The 21,884-nt window shown below is 43.9% G+C and overlaps 1 protein-coding gene across 1 annotated transcript in view; it reads left to right on the top strand.

The window, feature by feature from the left end:
* Nucleotides 1–16,144, top strand: part of tfam (transcription factor A, mitochondrial) — a 34,776-nt gene extending 18,632 nt beyond the window's left edge. Inside the window, exons 6-7 of the mRNA XM_078224416.1 lie at nt 1,793–1,849; nt 15,402–16,144. Of these exons, the coding sequence (XP_078080542.1) occupies nt 1,793–1,849; nt 15,402–15,632 (288 nt within the window). The 3' untranslated portion in view covers nt 15,633–16,144. The remainder of the gene's footprint in view (nt 1–1,792; nt 1,850–15,401) is intronic.
* Nucleotides 16,145–21,884: the final 5,740 nt, after the last annotated feature.

Below are 21,884 nucleotides of genomic sequence, written 5' to 3' on the forward strand. Positions count from 1 at the left end.
GCTTGTACAGGGTAGAAAATGAAACTAAGCAGGAGCCTCTGAAACACCCCAATGGCCATCACCATCAAATCATGTGACCAGCTCTTAATGCAATCATGCAACCACTTAAATATATAACAGGTATCAACAACATAATCTGGTGTGCTTCATTTCCTGCAGAGGGTCTCCTTTTCACTGATATTGATGTTTGACCAATCAAGATAACCTTTACATGCAAGGATCACCCTTCAATAAAGTGACACATGGCAGGAACTTAGAATAAATAAATTTTAATTATCTGTTAGGTAAGAGGTTTGCTTGTGAACTGCTCAACTCCTTTACTTTTCTCCCTTAAATAATGTTAAACAGAACAACAATAAATAAACTGAGCTTTCCTTCAGGCCACTCAGTATTGCTTATTTCATCCAGATAGGTTAGGGCGGCATGGTGGCACAGTGGTTAGCACTGCTGCTTCACAGCGCCAGGGACCCAGGTTCGATTCCTGGCTTGGGTCACTGTTTGTGTGGAGTTTGCACGTTCTCCCTGTGTCTGCATGGGTTTCCTCCCACAGTCTGAAAGACGTGCTGGTCAGGTGCATTGGCCACGCTAAATTCTCCCTCAGTGTACCCGAACAGGCGCCGGAGTGTGGTGACTAGGGGATTTTCATAGTAACTTCATTGCAGTGTTAATGTAAGCTTACTTGTGACACGAATAATAATAAATAAATCCACCTGACATCTGTAGGCTTGAAACCTTTGCAACCTCAGCTTACACAACTCCATTCATTTATTTGGGGTCAGCCACTAGTTGTACATGTCCTTTGGTCTATGAGAACAGTCTGTAGCTCCCTAGGTGCTTCATGTTAACCTGTTAGGTTTTTCTCATAGTTTAGCCTGTTTTGAAGCCCTATTTTTTTAAATGTCAAATTCGGGTTGTTCTATATACTATCATTTTAAACCTGCATGGAGCTGATTGAGAAACCCCAAATGCATTGATAGAATGGAAAATTGAGAAGGATTCTAGACAACATAGATGGGATTCATACTTGGCTGAAGGTATGGCATACAACTCTGAATATGCTAATTATTTCCTTCCATAGGAACAAAGGAATTAGGAGCAGAAGTAAGCTGCTGGAAATTGTGGAGCTTTATGCCAGCAATCTGGGATAGACTAACTGCTCTCAGGAGATTAGATTAATGAAAAATAATATTTATTGTGACACAAGTTTGGTCAGTCTGGTATAGCACGTTGGGCATGTCAATGCAGTGTGTTGTCCCAGGAGACTCTTTCTGGAAAACAACTCGGAGGCAAAATCAGTAAAGTCACAATATGAGAAATAGGAGCTCACCTGGTTTGAGTACTCGGTGAGCCAGGAAACCCGTGACCACTGTGCAGGAGAGAAACCTGTCGAGGAATGACACTTTTCAGGATAGCTAATTTTTTCCACACGTTGTTTCATATCACTCATAATGTACTTCTAACGAACAACTCTTCAGACGTTTAATGGAGGCAATTATTTTCAAGACGATGGTGGATGCAGGCGTGAATTGATAGATTTAATGTGTTGGGTAGCTTAGAAATATTTGGAAATATTAGAAATATTTCCATGTGACATTTAAATTGGATCTTCAAACAAAATTGGGATTTCTAAAGTTGACAGCTTCTTTTCATTATCCTACGGTGTTATTTGATTGGAGCAGCAATCCAGTGTTGTGCATGTTATTTGTGTTTTGTCTTGTGTTGTTTGTCCCAAATGCAAATCAAGGAAATATTCCAACATTCTGTTAATTTCCCAAATGACTTGTACTTTTAGGCAAAACTGAAGAGCCTACAGGATGAGTGGCAGCGATTGTCTGATACGCAGAAACAGGTAGGAATTGCTTTCATTTGCATTTCAGATTATATTAATGGTTTTCACGGTGATTCCCTCTTCATAGTTTACTGAAAGACCTCTCAGTGGCCCAGATGTTCTGTGCAGTGGTGGAGCGGGTGCGCCTGTTGCTGACTCCAACACTGTTCTTCCTCTCCCTGCGCCGCGACTCCCCGAGAATGCTCATCCTCTTCCCCACCCCAACATTGTTCTGTCCCTCCAACCCCTCCCCCTACCTAACCTACCTTCCAACCCCCTCACCCCGAACAGTATCCATACCTGCTTCCCACACACCTCTGACAATGCCGATTCTTCTGATGTCCGCCGGATCAGAACCAGGGATTCTGGAAGGTGAGTCAGGAGAGGGGGTGAACATCGTCTGGGGCTGTGTTTGGAGCTGTGGAAGCTGTTGTGGAGATGGGGGAGAGCTGAGCATTGCTGTGGGGGTGCGAACATTGCCAGGAGGGTAGGGGATTGTCAGGGTTACCATTGTGGTGGAGGGTTTGACACAGGTTTTACCCCTGCTAGTAGGAGCTCTTAAGTAAATCTGTGTAAAGCCAGGGTAAGTATGGGACCAACAGCCCAAGCCTCTGTGGTCCTTTCCATCTCATCCCACTGTCATAGGGAATTGTGCAGCAATGCCAGTAAAACTGGCAATCGGAAGTTTAAATGTCCTGGTTATGTACTGTGCATGTGTGCCCATTGGGATTTCCCTGGGCTCCCAAGGCACATCAGTAACATTTTGTCTCATTTGCCGCTCCCTATATTGGAAGATTAAAGCCGTTTCTACACCAGCACCATTTCCCATCAGTTTCTTCTTTATATTGCCTTTCCTGTTTTCTTTGTCATTCTCTTTCTTCATTCAGATTTTATTATAAAGGAACTTTGAGCTAGACATTGGTCTTTTCATACCTCAAACCTGAATTTGGGCCCAGTGCAAACCAGTGGGATCAGAATTTCCTGTCTGGTGGCTGTCAGGTTTCAATGTGAAGTCTGTGCCGTTTTAGTCCCGTGTTCAGTAGCCGGGGGCTTGCAGCACCCAGCTGCGTCTAACCTATCACAAACTGACAGTTTATTATTCATTTATGGGACATGGGCGTCGCTGGCTGGCTAGCATTTATTGCCCATCCCTAGTTGCCCAAAGGCAGTTGAAAGTCAACCACATTGCTGTGGCTCTGGCGTCACATGTAAGCCAGACCGGGTAAGGATGGCAGATCACTGGAAAGACGGAGGATGAGGGGTGAGCTAATAGAGGTGTATAAAATTATGAAAGGCATAGATAGGGTGAACGGTGGGAAGCTTTTTCCCAGGTCGGTGGTGACGTTCACGAGGGGTCATAGGTTCAAGGTGAGGGGGGGGGAAGGTTTAACACGGATATCAGAAGGACGTATTTTACACAGAGGGTGGTAGGGGCCTGGAATGCGCTGCTGGGCAAGGTGGTAGAGGCGGACACACTGGGAACGTTTAAGACTTATATAGATAGCCACATGGACGGAGTGGGAATGGAGGGATACAAAAGAATGGTCCAGTTTGGAGGGCCGAAGGGCCTGTTCCTGTGCTGTATTGTTCTTTGTTCTTAATTTCCTTCCCTAAGGACATTAGTGAACCCGATGGGTTTTTTCAACAATCGACAATGGTTTCACGGTCATCGGTAGATTCTTAATTACAGATATTTTTTATTGATTTCAAATTCCGCCATCTGCTGTGGTGGGATTCGAACCCTGGTCCCCAGAAGATTACGTGAGTTTCTGGATTTACAGTCTAGTGATAATACCACCAGGCCATCGCCTCCCCCAGTTATCAAGATTAGCTTCAGAACATAAGAAGTAGGGACAGGATTTATAAGACCTCTTAAGCTTGCTCCTTATTCAGTAAGATCATGGCTGATGGGCGACCTCTACTTTCCTGCCCACTTGATCCCCTTAGATTCTGAAAATCTTTTGATCTCATTCTTGAACATATTCAACAACTGAACATCCACAACTCCCTGGTAAAGGGATGATTGAAGGATGATTAGTGTTCTTAAGGTTGAAGCAGAGTTCCCAAAATGGGAGGTATTCTCCTTCCCCATCTTGATGCAACTGTTGATAAATTATAACAAGTGAGTGAGTTAGGGTGCAGTATTTGACAAATACTTCATACATTTGAGGGTCTTTTTGGTCCTGGTACTTCAGGATTGCCAGAAGTGAAGGGATGTCTGTAGTGTTCATTAAACAACTCCTCACAAACACCAGGGTTACCTTCTGTGACAGCATTGAGTGCTCAAAACCAATGGAAGGTGGTAGATAAAAGTGAGCAGTCTGCCAGCTGGTACTTTATCCTAAGGAGCCGTGACCCAAGTTGTCAAGTTCGAAACACAAGAAGGTGGGTTCGGTTGGATGCAAGCCATTCAGGAATGTCTCAGTAGAAGGTCATTTGTCCTAGAACTGTTTGTCACTCAATTGTTTTGATCAACTGTTGGTCAAGGTATTAGCGAATAGGTGGTCAAATTTTTGGCCTATTTTGGAGGAAGTGAATGACGAACGGATGGAGGGCAAGAGAACAGACATAAGACCATAAGACCATAAGACATAGGAGCGGAAGTAAGGCCATTCGGCCCATCGAGTCCACTCCACCATTCAATCATGGTTGATTTCAACTCCATTTACCCGCTCTCTCCCCATAGCCCTTTATTCCTCGAGAAATCAAGAATTTATCAATTTCTGTCTTGAAGACGCTCAACGTCTCGGCCTCCACAGCCCTCTGTGGCAATGAATTCCACAGACCCACCACTCTCTGGCTGAAGAAATTTCTCCTCATCTCTGTTCTAAAGTGACTCCCTTTTATTCTAAGGCTGTGCCCCCGCGTCCTAGTCTCCCCTGTTAATGGAAACAACTTCCCTACGTCCATCCTATCTAAGCCGTTCATTATCTTGTAAGTTTCTATCAGATCTCCCCTCAACCTCCTAAACTCCAATGAATATAATCCCACGATCCTCAGACGTTCATCGTATGTCAGGCCTACCATTCCTGGGATCATCCGTGTGAATCTCCGCTGGACCCGCTCCAGTGCCAGTATGTCCTTCCTGAGGTGTGGGGCCCAAAATTGCTCACAGTACTCCAAATGGGGCCTAACCAGTGCTTTATAAAGCCTCAGAAGTACATCCCTGCTTTTGTATTCCAAGCCTCTTGAGATAAATGACAACATTACATTTGCTTTCTTAATTACGGACTCAACCTGCAAGTTTACCTTTAGAGAATCCTGGACTAGGACTCCCAAGTCCCTTTGCACTTTAGCATTATGAATTTTGTCACCGTTTAGAAAATAGTCCATGCCTCTATTCTTTTTTCCAAAGTGTACGACCTCGCACTTGCCCACGTTGAATTTCATCAGCCACTTCTTGGACCATATGATTTTCTCAACTAGATTTCCATGACCAAGCCTTGAAAGCATTTCCAGGAACATCCAAGCCTACCTTGTCCTGCTAGAGGACAAGGACTGAATGGCGGAAAAGTTGAAACTTTGTGAAATTACCTTTTTAAACTCTGCTTCGTCAAAAATATTGAAGGAATAAAGTCTTTCAACAATGTGCACACACACACACCATCCAACCTGAAGGAAGATACACATTGGGAGCAAATGACATGAATTTTGCTGCCCTGAAAGTCTCGGCAATGCTTGGAGTGAAATCTGGCCTCTAATTGACAGTTTGCAAATGATCTGCTAAATTATTATTGTTGTTGGAAATCACCAACAGGAAAAATTGAGAGGGAATACTGTCGCTGCTCTTGACATTAGATATTCTACCTAAAATATTGGAGTAGCAAGGAAGAATCTTCAATGATCATAAATGGGGCTGCAGGTAATTCCACCATTAGGAAATAGAGTTTTAAGTAAGTTATATTTGTGTTGTGGGTGTTAGAAATACAATATGGCTTTAAGTTTAATTTGTAATTCTGTAATTGTGTGATAAGAAAGAGAGAACCTGAGTTTTCGTTTCTCTTTAAAAAGTTGCCTGTATGTCTGAAACTTTGCTGGCAGGTCTGCATTTTAATCAGGTTTTACGATTTCTGGAGGGAAGTTTAAACAAACACAAAGTAGAGAATACCATTCTATTGCCTGTCCACAGGGATCTAGAGAGCGAGGAACCTGCAGAGATGGGGAATAGTTTTTAATTCAGTTGAAAGGAGGTGTCGGGGGAAGTTGGACACAGGAGACGGAACTGCGGAAAGCAGATTTCCCAAAAGAATAGGAAGAGGAAAAGTAGGAAATGGGACAGAAAAAGCAAGGTCCAAGCAGACAACTTGCGGCAAGGAGCAAGAACTGGAATCTGAGCGAAGCCCTGTTCAGTGAATTAGGGAGTAATGGAAAAGGCTCCAAATGAAAGAGAACTGTAGGGAGCAGAATCAACATAAAGTGGGCTTGCGAGAAGCCAGAAGATCTGAGGAGACAGCCAAAGGTTGGTGATTCCTTACTATGGCCTATGAAGCAGTAGCGTTCTGTTAGCACAGCTGAGTATCTGAGTGTGAAGCTTGAATGCATGTAGCGATCCAGGGGGTGAGGAACATCAGTGGGAGAAGTTGAAACCCCTGGAGGTTGATCCTTGTTGAAGATGTCCAAGTGGAAAAACATAGTTTGGGAGAAAGTTCCAAGGAATTCTTTGAGAGCAGAGATTGGAAAGCCTCATGTGAAAGATGGGAGTTCAGTGCAACCAGTTGGCTCCCAGTGTAATGGTGTCTGGAGGGGTGGGTGGGATGGACGAATGATCCATAGAAGTTGTTTTTGGGTGACATCTATCACTTGGTTTCAGAGTGTGGTGTGTTTGACCACATTTCTCCTATTGGTTTACATGGACTGTGTGCTTATTGTACACATAAAATAGACTTTACAATTTGTGCTACCCTTGCAAATCTGTACACATCTTTAAACACAGTAAGGAGTCTAACAACACCAGGTTAAAGTCCAACAGGTTTCTTTGGTAGCCACTGGCGTTTTCTACCAAATAAACCTGTTGGACTTTAACCTGGTGTTGTTAGACTCCTTACTGTGTTTACCCCAGTCCAACGCCGGCATCTCCACATCATCACATCTGTAAAGGCATGGTTGGGGTGGAGGTATAGTGTAATGCAGTTAATCTTTTGTTGTTGGATAAATGTTTTATTATTTTGTTAAAGTATATCAGCAATCTCTGTGACCCTGTCCAGTAGCCACGTTTCTAAACGAAAATAAAAGTTAGGATCTATCAGTCGGGTTCCATCCTGGGATCTGACTTATCCAGTAGTAACATCAGCTGGGATCATAACTTGAATTTGCATCTAACCCAGACTGATGCTGTTCACCTGCAGAGCTACAAGTTAAAGTGGTGGATGCCACAGCATTGGATGAGCCTGAATTAAAGTTGCAAATGGAGAAATGACAAGCTGAGCCAATGGTGTTCAACTGACGTCCCTGGATCCTTTTGTTTGAGGTTCAATCACTTCGATGTCTCAAATGTAATGAAGTTTCTCAGTTGCAGCAGAAGGTTTTGCCATGGCATTTTGACAATGCATTTTGTGGTAGTGGACCTGAATCACCCTCCATTCTCCCTGCCCTGCACACACCCCAAAATTAACTAAAGTTTGTGATGTGTCGTCAAGATGAGAGACATTGTTTGTATCAGTTACTTTTTTTTTTCAAGACACCAAAGCTTCCAATTTCTCTGGAAGGAGCAGAATATTCACAACACTCAGGCAAGTGGTATTGTTTTGAGAGCATGGTTATATTTCATCAAATTAACTTAATATTGCCTCAAGTCCAAGTGTTTTCTTGGAAAAAGCACAATGTGTCTAGTTCAAAGCTCGAGTAAGCTTTTAATCCTAAATTAATCAATGTTTGCAATCTTTGAAATACCAAGGATATTTTTATGTCATTGCTTTCCAACCTTGCAAATAGAGATGTGTATTTCACTGTTGACAGGTGTCAAAAAGACTATTCCACCTTTTGAGAACGCGGTTCATGCATTATTTACCCAAGTGTTAAAAATGATTTGCATTCAAATTGCCTGGTTACTAAGGAGAAATCATTTGCTTGTCCAAGAAAAAGGCACATTATAATCCCAATAAACACTTGGGTTATAAATCTTCTCCTGGAGGAATATACATAAGAACTTAGGGTTGAAAGTGTTATTAACAACTTCCTCAAAAGAACTGGAAACATTTCCAACCTTGTTAATGAATCCATCAGATCAGTTCATGTGTCCTGTAAGGTTGCCCATCACACCTTTAGCATCTTATGTCTTTTTGTTTCTGTATAGTATTGTACCTGTAAATAAATCTACCTTTAGTAGCCTAGTTTATCTACCAGTTTTCCGAGCTGATAGCAGAGCACAGTTGTAACTCATGTCATCTCCTTTGAACAATATGCTATCATTGGGTGCCGAGTGTTAAACCTGGGGACAATTATGCTTAACAGTGAAGAATAAAGATCCAAGTTTTGGTTTCTAAGGTGTTTGAGCTGTGAAGGTGAATGAAAGTATGTGGGGCGGGAGCCTGAATCATAACTTTCCAATAATGTTCTACTGGGAGACCACAGAGCATCATAAAGATAGTGTATCTTCAGTCAAACTACTTTTATTCGCTGTCCCTCAAATTGAGGATGATGTCTACTGAGGATTGCGAGTTACTGCCATGGGTGGTCTTATGACTGAACAGGCCAGATCTTGCATGCAGATCTGTGGGCACATGGAGCAGGACATCCCACGAGCATGATCTGTAGTGCAGGATTTACTTCCTTTTCTTTCCTTCTCTGCTGCCGCTCTGCCACACCGTTAGGGAGTTGGAACTCGAAACATGATACAGCTTTATGGACAACTTCCTTAGTCTGTTAATCCTCTGGCTCCATGTTGGGCAATTTTTCCAAAGGATATTCCATACTCTCATTAGGCCTTGCTTAAAAACTCCACCATGGAACTGGTGGTGGCCCACCAGCTACAAATAAAACCAGACGGATCTGGTCAGCTAGCATTTCTGACCGTTGAGTCCTTGGAAAACATGTCACAATGTTTGCAAGAATGGTAGTTTACCTAATTATTGTCAACTTTATTTTAAATAAATTTTAATGGACACTGGGCTCAATAAAATTTATTTTGCTTTTTTATTTGAATTTTTCGCTAGACCTTTTTCAATATTACTCTTGGATCTCATTTACCTTTGACCCATCTTGCACTCTGATTTCATCTCCATTCGTTTGTAGAGTAAAGCAAACTCCTGATTTGAAGCTCCATGTTCTCATTACAACTTTTATTTCTACTTTTGCCTCCAGTGTTTCAGACAGTAACATCAATATTCCAGTGATAGAAATAATTAGTGCTGGTCACTTTCTCTTGGTCTTCCATACAAGATGTCGAGACTAACTATAATCTTCAGGTGAATTGTGGTTAGAAGAAAGGAGATATGTAGCTGTATTTGAAACATACAAGATCCTGAGGGTGGATGCAGGAGGGACATTTCTCCTTGTGTGAGAATCTAGAACCAGGGGGTCACTGTTTTTTAAAAAAAGGGGTCGGCTATTGAAACTGGAGATGATGCGAAATGTTTTCTCACCGAGGGTTGTGAGTCTTTGGAACTCTCTTTCTAAATAGGCAGAGGGAGCAGAGTCTGTGATATTTTTAAGGCAGAAGTGGATAGATTCTTGTTAAGCAAGGGGGTAAAGTTTATCAGGAGTTAGCGGGATGCAGATTTGAGGTTACTTTCAGATCAGCCGTGATCCTGTTAAATGGCAGAGCAGGCTCGAGGGGTTGAATGGCATACTACTCCTTGTTTGTATGTTTGTATTTCAATCCTCGGTTTAAGACATATATCCTTGTTTACATATAACAACTTGATTTCATACTGAAGCACAGAGAATATGTAGCACAGAACGAGGCCATTTGGCCCTTCTTTCTTGTGCCAGCAATTTGGAACTATTGAACTAATTGTACTCCCCTACTCTTTCCCCATAACTCTGTAAATCTTTTCCCTTGAAATATTTATATCATTCCCTTTTGAATATTATGATTGAATTTTGTTCAACTGCCCTTTAGGGCAGCGCATTCCAGATCACAAAAACCCGCTGTGTCTAAAAACAAATGCTTCCTCCTGTTGCTTCTGGTTCTTTTACCAATCATCTCGTTGGTACAGTGGTTGTGTCCTTAATGCTGGACCAGAATCTCTGGGTTGGACTCCAATGGCCGGACTTGTTGGCCACAGAAGGAGTGATCAACGTGATTCAATGGGCTCATAATTAGCTCGGGAATCCTTCCACCAATTCCCCCATGATTCCCCAAATGTCTTTAAAAAAAAGAGACAATGTGGATGCCAAGTTACGCTAAAAAAATACAATCAGCTTAAATCCACGTTGTCTGGTTACTGGTGTTTCTGCTGCAAGAAATAGTTTCTCTTTCTTTAAAACCCTCCATGATTTTGAATGCCTCCATTAAATCTCCTCTTAACCTTCTCTTGGTAAGAATTGAACAAAATAATCTTTTGGAAAGATTGAGCATAGCTTCCCTGCTTTTCTACCCTATGTCTCTATCAATAAAGCCAAGGATGCATTTTTAACAGACCCCTCCACAGTTTGTCGTGTCACCATCAAAGATTTGTGTGCATGCAGGTCTGTCTGTTCCCACACTACCCTTTTAAAATGGCACCATTTTTATTGCCACTCATTCTTCCTACTAAAATGAATCATTTCTCACGTCTCTGCCATAGATTTCACCTGCCAAGTGACTGCTCATTTCAGCGGTGTCTCTATTCTGCCTGTTACTGTCCTCATTTTTTCACTACAGTTGAGTTTTGAGTCATTTGCAAGCTATGAAATTATGCCCCGTAAGCATCAGTCCAGATCATCGATATATTAAGCAGAGCAGTGGTGCAACTACATCCGCTGAGGAACATGACTGCAAAATTCCCTCCAATCTTAGAAACAGTCTGATAAGTTTAAGATTTAAGTTTATTTATTGGTGTCACAAGTAGGCTTACATTAACACTGCAATGAAGTTACTGTGAAAATCCCCTAGTCGCCACACTCCGGCGCCTGTTCGGGTACACGGAGTGTGGCCGATGCACCTAACCAGCATGCATTTCAGACTGTGGGAGGAAGCGAGGAAACCCACTCAGACATGGGGAGAACGTCCGCACAGACAGTGACCCAAACCAGGAATCAAACCCAGGTCCCTGGCACTGTGAGGCAGCAGTGCTAACTACTGATGAGCAGAGAAGTAGAATTCATTGGCAGATGCATACAGGCGGAGCAGTTGTAAGATGCAAAAGAGACGTCCCTGTGCCACTCGTGGTGAAAGGGTTTAAATATGTTTTCAATTAAAATCAGGAACATAGGAATTTAGAATGGGTGACAACAGAGAGGTTTTGCAAATGTAAAGTGTGTGGAGATGTAAATATTTTTAAATTGAAGATGGCAACCTGCTGGTTGAGATGAAGTCAAAGTATCATTCAAAGAAGCTGGCTTTCATATTGAAGAAATGGAGGATTATGTCTGAACAGTAGGTCCAGTATACCAGATACATTCCGTATACCTATTTATCTTCTGATGTGTGAATTCACCCTGGGGCCAGGTGGACTGTCCATAAGAATCATTAAAACACTGTTAAAAGATGCATATCATTCAAATGCTTTGCTCTTTTGGTTTTGAATGCCATTTAAGTCAAGTACTTTTACTTTTTTCTGATTTATTTTGTTTCTGTAAAGATTTATTTAATGTAATATAATTTTAACCTGAATTGTTTGGTCTGCTAACATGCTGTTTCTCTTCCTATGGAAGAGATTAACTGTGTATAGTTACCAACTTATGTAACTTTACATACACTATGTCGTTAACTTGAAGACATACTAATGTTTTCCACTTGCTTGTAATTCAGTCTTCACTTATAGGGCAGCAGGGTCATTTGAGATCTGGGGGGGAGAGGGGATTGGGTTGGTAGTATATCCTGCCCTTTTGCGATTCACCCCAGGTCGTGGTAAGCGCCCCATGCTCGGTGCTTCTGACTGTGGTCAATGCTAGAACCAATGAAATTTTGCTGGTGATGACAAGGGTGGGACAAGGACTGCTTGCAGGCGGAGGATCCTTCAGGAAGAGGACTATGTTTCTTTCAGACGCAATGGGAAACCATCTGATGGATTCCTTTTTCGCTTATATTACTCACTGAAATTGAAATTGGGAGGCTCCTGTGAGCAGCTGAAGAAGAGCGTGAAACAGCAAGGCATGGAGGAATAATACGAGGATCTTCCCTTCGGAAGGTGACTATTACACTCATCGGCATTGTGGGATTGCCTGGCGGAAGTGCAGCCTGCAGAAGCTTATCGTGCAAGGGCTTGCATTGTAACTTCTATGACACAACATGGTCAGAGATGCTGACTCCAGCTGGAACACTCACACTTAGCAGAAAACTCTGCACTTGTCTAAGTACAGTCGATCGAGGCAAAAGCCTACAATGTGGTCAGGTGATTGTCACTGGGTTATCCAGGATATCTGATTTAGTGCCCAGGATTTTCCATTGTTGAGTTACAGTTCCTATTCTTCAGTTAATCCCTTTTAAATACTTTCTAGGTGAGTGGCAAGTGAGCAGCCACTGATCCGCAACCCCCTGTGTTCAGTCAGATAAGACTCTGGATCAACCTGGATCAGTCACTGATTGAACCATTTCGGGGCGTAAATCCAAACCATCCCAGGAGTAATCTCCCTCTGGAAAACTTGACATTATTCTGCTGGAAAAAATGCCCTGCCTATTGCTGTTGGCTTCTGTCGGATCATTTGCTTCTGTATTAAATTGCAGTAGAAACAGTAGTTCCACAGATCGGTAGATGTTCGAGTGAGTCCTTAAATTAATTGAGTAGAAGAGTTTGGTCATGTATTCTGAAAGGTACACTTTGGCATAAATAGTGCTATTATCGATAGACTATTAATCCAGGAATTCAGCTAATGTTCTGGGGACCTGGGTTCGAATCCTGCCACTGGAGAGGTGGAATTTGAATTCAATAAAATAAAATCTGGAATTAAGAATCTACTGCTGACTGTGAAACGATTGTCGATTGTCGGGAAAACCCATCTGGTTCACTAATGTGCTTTAGGGAAGGAAATCTGCTGTCCTTACCTGGTCTGGCCTACATACGACTCCAGAGCCACAGCAATGTGGTTGACTCTCAACTGCTCTCGGGTAACTAGGAAGGGCAATAAATGCCGGCCGGCCAGTGACACCCATATCCCATGAATTAATTTTTTAAAAACGTACTGTGTTCCTAGCTCTCCAAACCTATCCACCAGCTACATGACCCATGTCAGGAGTGTGATAAAATACTCTGCACTTGCCAGGACTGTGACAAATGAATTAAGAGCTGGTGCAGGCCATTCGGCCCCTTGAGCCTGCTCCCCCATTCAATAAAATCATGGCTGATCTAATTTTGCCCTTCACCCCACATTTCTTCCTATCCCCTATACCCATTGACTACTATGTACTTAAATAGCAACATTCGAGAAGCTTGTCACCATCGAGGACAAAGCAGCCTGCTAAATTGGCACCATCTCCACCACCGACACACCGTGAAAGCTGTATATACCATACATGAGATTTACTGCAGTAACTTGCTGAGGCTCCTTCAACAGCGGCATAGTGGTTAGCACTGCTGCCTCACAGCGGCAGGGACCATTCCCGGCTTGGGTCACTGTCTGTGTGGAGTTTGCACATTCTCCCCGTGTCTGCGTGGGTTTCCTCTGGGTGCTCCAGTTTCCTCCCACTGTCCAAAAGATGTGCGGGTTAGGTGGATTGGCCATGCTAAATTGCCCCCTTAGTGTCAGGGGGACTAGCTAGGTTAAATGTATGGTGTAATGGGTATAGGGCCTGGCTGGGATTGTGGTCGGGGCAGACTCGATGTGCTGAATGGCGGCCTCCTGCACTGTAGGATTCTATGATTCTATAACGGCACCTTCCAAAACTGCAACCCCCACCACCTAGGACAGCGGACGCTTGGGAACATTGCCACCTGCAAGTTTCCCTCCAAGTCACACACCATCCTGACTCAGAAATATATCACTGTTCCTTCACTGTCAGAATCCCGGGAAACTCTGTGGGACTGCAGCAGTCCAAGAAGGTGGCTCACCACCAAATTCACAAAGGCAATTAGGGGCGGGCAATAAATGCTGGCCTAACCATAATTACTGACCACAACGCATGAACAAAAAAAAATTCTGTGATAGCAATAACTTTGCTATCAGCGCTTGTTTGAATATTTCAGTTCAACAAATAACATTTGCTTGGCTTTTTGTTCCATTCAAAGGTTTTAACCAAGCTAAAAACTGGTATCAGTCTTTAACATGATAAATGGTGTATATATGTAAGATTAATGTATTGTGTGTCTTTCAAACACACAATATATTAATATTGTGAACATATATTTTATGTTGAATTGCTGTAAGCTATTCGAGTACTTGCAGTATACAATGCCCTTTCACTCCAGACACGTCAAAGTATTTCACATGATGAATTACCATTGAAATGACTGTTTTATGGACACAAACAGCAGCAATTCAGCATTGGAAGTACTCCATAAAAGCCATGAGATGAATGACCAGTGGTGATATGGTTTGAGGGAAGAATGTACATTTTCCAGGGAAAAATCTGGGCCCTTCTTTGAATAATGTAGTGAGATATTTAATTCCCAGCTTAAGTGAAATGGGCAGACTTGATTGTGGTTTGACACCTCATAGAATCCCTACAGTGCAGAAGCAGGCCATTCGGCCCATCGAGTCTGCACCAACCACAATCCCACCCAGGCCCTATCCCCATAACCCCACTTATTTACCCTACTAACCTTCTGACACTAAGGGACAATTTAGCATGGCCAATCAACCTAACCCACACATCTTTGGACTGTGGGAGGAAACCGGAGCATCCAGAGGAAGCCCACACAGACATGGGGAGAACGTGCGAACTCCGCACGGACAGTGACCCGAGGCCGGAATTGAACCCGGGTCCCTGGCGCTGTGAGGCAGCAGTGCTAACCATGGTGCCGCCAAAGAAAACAGCTGCTCCTGATCCCTTCAGCTTTGCGCTCCAGTCAACAGGTTTTGAATTGTGTTAATGCTCTGAGATTTGAACCACAGCCACTTGAGTCGAACTAAAATTGTTTCCATCAGGGTGTGGGGGAAACTGTGAAGAGAATGATTAATCTGTGCACGTTTCCCCGCGGTGTTTATGGGTTAATTTTACTTCTCATTCCCACACGAAACTCCCCAGCTTCTTGAGTTAAGTGGAGAGGGAAGGATGTGGAAGCTGCTAGGTGAAATATTGTGTGTTTCAATGCTCCCAAGTTGAAGAGAATTTAACAGCTTATGAAAGTCTAATCAGGCAAAACAACGGTTCTGTTTCTGCAGTCCTGACTTACATAGAGCTTACAGTGCAGGGTGGAACAGGTCATTCACCTCAACTGGTGTGGTGATGTGATGTTGTTTTATGCTCTCATGAGCCTCCTCCCACTTTGCCAACAGAAGTAATGTTTTCATTTTCCAATGCATGGATATCTGACCCTAACTCTTAATTTTCCAGATGTACAAGCAACTGGCCGAGGATGACAAAATCCGTTACCAGACTGAAATCAAGTCCTGGGAGGAGCAAATGATTGACTCGGGACACGCAGACGTCATCCGCGTGAAACAGAAGAGGAGAGCTCAAAGGGCGTTGCGGGCAAAAGCAAAAGCAAACCAAACAGCAGCTAAAACTCCAAAGCCAACTGCAACTTCAAGCACGGTCAAGAGCAAAAAGAAATCCGAAGAATAAGGCTGTTCTCGAGAGATGGAATATTTTTATTGACCATACTGATATCGGATACTGACTTCTAATTCCAGATATTTCAGGAATCTACATGAGAGTGTCTCTCTGAAAAGTTTGATGGAATCTTTGAATTTTTTTACTTGCTGATAATGGAAAGTGGCAGCAGATGTAACAGGCATAGTATTCTAGTTAGTTGATGAAAGGGAATAGGCCTGTCGTCCAAGTTGGGCATATATGAAGAATCTGTTGTTTAAAGTAGAAATTATGCAATGTACCTGTGCGCAAATCCACAAACGGTGACTGAAATAATGTTAATTAAGTCTAGTCTTGTGATCCACAGATTCTCGAGTTGGAGAACTCTCCAGTGGATAGGGTATGCACTCAAAGTTTCACGTTCTGTTTTTCTGGTAAACTGCAAAAATGCATTGGTGCAGCAACTCAACGTATCAATCTATCAGTGGAAGAGTTTTTCAAATTAAGGCATGTAAATAAAAAAAACTTTTGCATATATTATTCACAATATTTAAATTTGTATAGTGAATTCAGTGTCTTGAAATTGCCCAAGGTAAGTCGCATAAGAGAGAAATGGATAGAGTTAGAGCATTCATAACATGGCGGCACAGTGGTTAGCACTGCTGCCTCACAGCTCCAGGGACCCTGGTTCAATTCCAACCTTGGGTAACTGTGTGGAGTTTGTATATTCTCCCTGTGTCTGCGTGGGTTTCCTCCGGGTATTCAGGTTTCCTTTCACAGCCCAAAGATGTGTGGATTAGGTTGATTGGCCATGCTAAATTGCCCCTTAGTGTCAGGGTAAATTAGTAGGGTGAATACGTGGAGTTATGGGGATCGGACTTGGGTGGTATTGTTGTCGATGCAGGCCCAATTGGCCAAATGGCGGCCTCCTGCACTGTAGAGATTCTATGATTCTAAGAAGAAATTTTGTAAAGGAGTTTCACAGCATTAGGACTAAGATGGTTGAACTTTCTGTTATCAACTCGGAATGGTTTGGGGCAAGCTGAATGCGAGATCAAAGATTGTGTGCTGGAACGTTGAAACACTTGTGATGGTAGAGGTAGGGCTGCTGAAAGCAAGAACATGATACGTCAGGGGGGCCTGGATGGAGTACAAATGGGTGAGAATAGAGGTGATGGACAAGTGGAACTTGGTGCACAATGGAACGTTGGATCAATGGAGTTATGTATGTAAAGGAAGCATCGGTGACTGTTCAACGGTTGTACTCAGGAAGAAATGAAAGCATGGATAAGGTGTAAGCATCAGATAAGATGGGCAACATTATCATGGAATGTGAGTTTGATGCTCAGCTTTGAATCTAACAGATGTCAAAGTTCCTCTATACGTTAGCAGCTAGGGAATAAGATAGTGTCAAAAAACGGTGCAGAGTTTTTGATAAGTGCAAACAAAAATATCTTTGATTTTCAGTGTTCAACTGGAGAATCATCTGATTCACGTATAAGTTGGTCAGTTTGACAATCTGACAACAAGGTACTTGTGGAATCAAGGGCAGTGGTGTCACCAGCAAAGGTAGAAACTGACCTTGTGTCTATGCACAATATCTCCCAATGGCTTAACATATATGCAGGAAAAAGGAGGTGGACAATGACAATTTTCATGAATGGAAGTATCTGAAAGGACAGTGCAGTGTGCAAGGAGAAACCATCACTTGTGGCATAGGTGCATCGGAACAAGCAAGAGTGGAACAAGGTATGATAGTCTCTTTCATCTTGACAGTAGGGGAGGATGGAGAGTGGTCAGTTGTGTTGGAAGGTGCAGAGTGATCAAGGTGTGCAAAAAGCCAATTGGGGTTTCACTAACAGAGGATGTCTTCAGTGACTACAGGGCGACACGGTAGCACAGTGGTTAGCACTGCTGCTTCACAGCTCCAGGGACCTGGGTTCGATTCCTGGCTTGGGTCACTGTCTGTGTGGAGTTTGCACATTCTCGTGTCTGCGTGGGTTTCCTCCGGGTGCTCCGGTTTCCTCCCACAGTCCAAAGATGTGCGGGTTAGGTTGATTGGCCATGCTAAAAATGCCCCTCAGTGTCCTGGGATGCGTAGATTAGAGGGATTCGCGGGTAAAATATGTAGGGATATGGGGGTAGGGCCTGGGTGGGATTGTGGTCGGTGCAGACTCGATGGGCCGAATGGCCTCTTTCTGTACTGTAGGGTTTCTATGATTTCTATGGTTTCTATGACTATGGCTGAGGTAGCAATCAGGTAGCCAGGTTAGGAATTGGATTGCCCGAATTTATAGCAGGAGGCAGTGACAGCCAGATGTGTGGGACCTTGAAGAGTAGAAGGGAAGGTAGGTATGGGAAGTATGAAAACTAGAAAGAGAAAATGATTACATTTTGGATTGTAATTTGCATTCAGTCCAGCTTTTCATAGAACCTTGGCTCATAAAGCAACTTGTAAAGTGTCTCCTGAAGTTAGCGTTTTTCGAATCACTTTGGAACTGGTGAGGTGATTTTCAATGTTCACAGTGTTGTCAGCAATCAAGTTGCCCTTTGCTTAGTGAAAAGTGCCAGACATGAGGGTACACGGAATAGGCTGCAGTTATTCCAGTCTTCATCGTTCACTCCATGTTCACTTGCAGGTTCAGTCATCTGATGCCCATGGAGCTGCGGTGTGCTCCTTGCTTCATCTGCTGTGGAGTCTGAGAGGCCAGAATTCCGTACACCTGCTCAGATATGTACTGGAGCAATACACCAGGCTCTCGTTCCTTTCCCATTGGGGGGAAACAACATGAGCAGGCAGCTTAACAGGCCATTAGAATGTGGAGTTTTGCTGCCGTGTGGAGTAATTGATGCAAGTAGCATAGAGGCATGTAAGAAAAAATTGGGAAAAAAGGAACTGAAAAATACACTGATACACTTCTGCAAAATAAGATCAGTGGAGGCTCTCACGGAAACTATTGGGCTGAATGGCCTGTTCCTATGTTGGAAATTAGGGTTGACCAACATATGGACAATGGGTTACAATCAGACCCACCTTCCCTCCTTACCCAGCCCCGAGAGCCAGTGTTCAAAATGCTGGTAAGTGAAATGGCAGATCCCGCAAGGAGCTGTTCCTCCAAGCACAGGCCATTTCTCTTCTGTGTTTGCTGCTGATAGGCTCGCTAGTGTGGGAGAGAAATGGTGTCTGAGGAGGAGGAGTAGCAAGCAGTGTGAAGGTGAGTGGCTCCAGTCAACCTGAGACTTGAACACTGGCGGCGGTGAGTGTTGTTGAGGAAGAAAGGCTTTCAGGGGTGGGGAGAGACTGGCAGCCATGAAGAAGGGGGGTGGCAGGGGGAGATGGTGATGAGAAGAAAGGCCCCCGAAAGATAAAAGCAAAATACTGTGGATGCTGGAATGTGAAACAAAATCAGAAAATGCTGGATTTTCCAGCCTTTACTGTCTTTGCCCCCTAAGGAATGATGGGAGTCAAGACAGCAGAGTGGCTATTACAACAACCGTGGAATCCTGGACAGCTGGGGTGAGAGGGTGGGGAGAAAGCATCTTCGTACTTTCACAGCCGTCCCAAGCCTCTCCTCAGCTTTACAATCTACAAACCATGTGGGCCTGGTCAGAGTGCATAAGTGAGAGTATGTGTGAGAGAGAAAGTGTGGGTGTATGAGAGAGAAAGTGTGGGTGTATGAGAGAGAAAGTGTGGGTGTATGAGAGAGAAAGTGTGGGTGTATGAGAGAGAAAGTGTGGGTGTATGAGAGAGAAAGTGTGGGTGTATGAGAGAGAAAGTGTGGGTGTATGAGAGAGAAAGTGTGGGTGTATGAGAGAGAAAGTGTGGGTGTATGAGAGAGAAAGTGTGGGTGTATGAGAGAGAAAGTGTGGGTGTATGAGAGAGAAAGTGTGGGTGTATGAGAGAAAGTGTGGGTGTATGAGAGAGAAAGTGTGGGTGTATGAGAGAGAAAGTGTGGGTGTATGAGAGAGAAAGTGTGGGTGTATGAGCGAGAAAGTGTGGGTGTATGAGAGAGAGAAAGTGTGGGTGTATGAGCGAGAGAGAGAGAAAGTATGTGTGTACGAGAGAGAGTGCAACACATTCACAAGATGTCGATGAAAACAACAGAACAGAAGGATGATTTTCCAGAACAGGACTTTTATATGAAGGCATCCTTGTCCACTTTCAAATGACTGTTCATCATTTTCAGATTGGAGTTGCTCTGTTTCTTTTAAGAATTCCTCCTGTGCTCCGTCAACGAGTTCCTGCCTGAAGTCAGAAAATGCCAGGGAGTTGCTGACATGAAGCCAGTTCTCCAATAGGGGCGCCTTGGCCCCAGAAGCTCCATCTGACTGGCCGCTGGATGAAGCTAAGGCACTGTGCTCCTTAGGCCTGGCCTGCTTGTCTAGGGTGTTGGGGAGCAGTGTGTGAGGAAGTTTCCCCTCCCATTCTGGGACTCCAATTCACTGTCTCCAAAATGGCTTGCCCTAACCTGCAGTAGTTTTCTCATTCTCCTTTGCTAGGTGCAGTTAGATGAGTGGAAAGTGATTTATTTTCAGCATAAATATCTATTGAAAGACACCAGAACAAACTGGATTAATCAAGTACAATGTTGAAAATATTCCACATTCCCAAAAAGGGTAAAGTTTGTCTTTGCCATCTCCTCTCGCAAGCCAGTGACCCAGGTTCAATTCCCAGCTTGGGTCACTGTCAGTGCGGAGTCTGCACGTTCTCCCCATGTCTGCATGGGTTTCCTCCGGGTGCTCTGGTTTCCTCCCACAGTCCAAAGATGTGCGGGTTAGGTGGATTGGCCATGCTAAATTGACCCTAGTGTCAGGGGGACTAGCTATGAGGATAGTGTTTGGGTGGGATTGTGGTCGGTGCAGACTCGATGGGCCAAATGGCCTCCTGCACTGTAGGGATTCGATAACAGTAAGCAGTGTAGTTTGTCAGTGTGTCACTATGGAGATGATTTCAAGTGTTTACATTCCTCATTGTGGCTCAAATTGACACAATTTATATTCCATGTTTACATTGTCTCCTGTTTCTGGGAGCATTTTTCTAAGCTTCAAAGGTAGACTTGGAAGCCAACATAGAATTAAAGTTTATTTATTAGTCACAAATAAGGCTTACATTAACACTGCAATGAAGCAACTGTGAAATTCACCAAGTCGCCACACTCCAGTGCCTGTTCGAGTCAATGCACCTACCAGCACGTCTTTCAGACTGGGAGGAAACCGGGGCACCCGGAGGAAACCCTTGGAGACATGAGGAGAATGTGCAAACTCCATACAGACAGTGACCCAAGCCAGGAATCGAACCCGGGTCCCTGGTGCTGTGAGGCAGCAGTGCTAACCACTGTGCCACTCGAATAGACCATTTGACCCATCGAGTCTGCACCGACAACAATCTCACTCGGACCCTATCTACGTTATCCCACGTATTTACCCTAGCTAATCCCCCTGACACTAAGGGGCAATTTAGCATAGCCAGTCAACCTAACCTGTACATCTTTGGACTGTGGGAGGAAACCGGAGCACCCGGAGGAAACCCATGCTGACACTGGGAGAACGTACAGACTCCATACACACACACACACTGACCGGAGACCAGAATTGAACCCGAGTCCCTGACGCTGTGAGGAAGCAGTGCCAGCCACTGTACCATCCCATCTGTTTCCACAAGTATTCGGAAGAGCCAGCCGTACCTCAGCAACATCTCTCTTGTCCTTGCAATGAAGTTACTGTGAAAATCCCCTAGTCACCATACTCTGGCCCCTGTTCAGGTCAATGCAGCTAACTAGTACGTCTTTCAGATTGTGGGAGGAAACTGGAGCACCCAGAGGAAACCCACGCAGACACAGGCAGAACGTGCAAACTCCACACACACTGACCCAAGCCAGCAATCGAACCCGGGTCCCTGGCGCTGTGAGGCAGCAGTGCTAACCACTGTGCCACCGTGCTGCCCATAACTTTATGATGAAAACCAAAGTCATTGTTTTGGTCCCGACTACAACTTCTGTTCTCTTATCACTGACTCACTAGCTGTTTCCTTGGCAACTACCTGAGGATGAACCAGATTGCTGGGAAACCTGGTGCCATATTTGACTCCTAGTTGAACTTCTGACAGCCATATCAGTGCCATCATTAAGACTGCCTATTGCCACCTCCATAACTTTGCACAACTCTTCCCTTGCCTCCACTCAGCTGCTGCTGAAACCCTCATCCATACCTTCAGACTTGATTATTCCAATTCACTCCCAGCTATTCTTCCACTTCCTATCCCCGCAGAAAATTAACACCATTCCT

The sequence above is a fragment of the Mustelus asterias genome, chromosome 11, assembly GCF_964213995.1.
Source record: "Mustelus asterias chromosome 11, sMusAst1.hap1.1, whole genome shotgun sequence".
Lineage (NCBI taxonomy): Eukaryota > Metazoa > Chordata > Chondrichthyes > Carcharhiniformes > Triakidae > Mustelus > Mustelus asterias.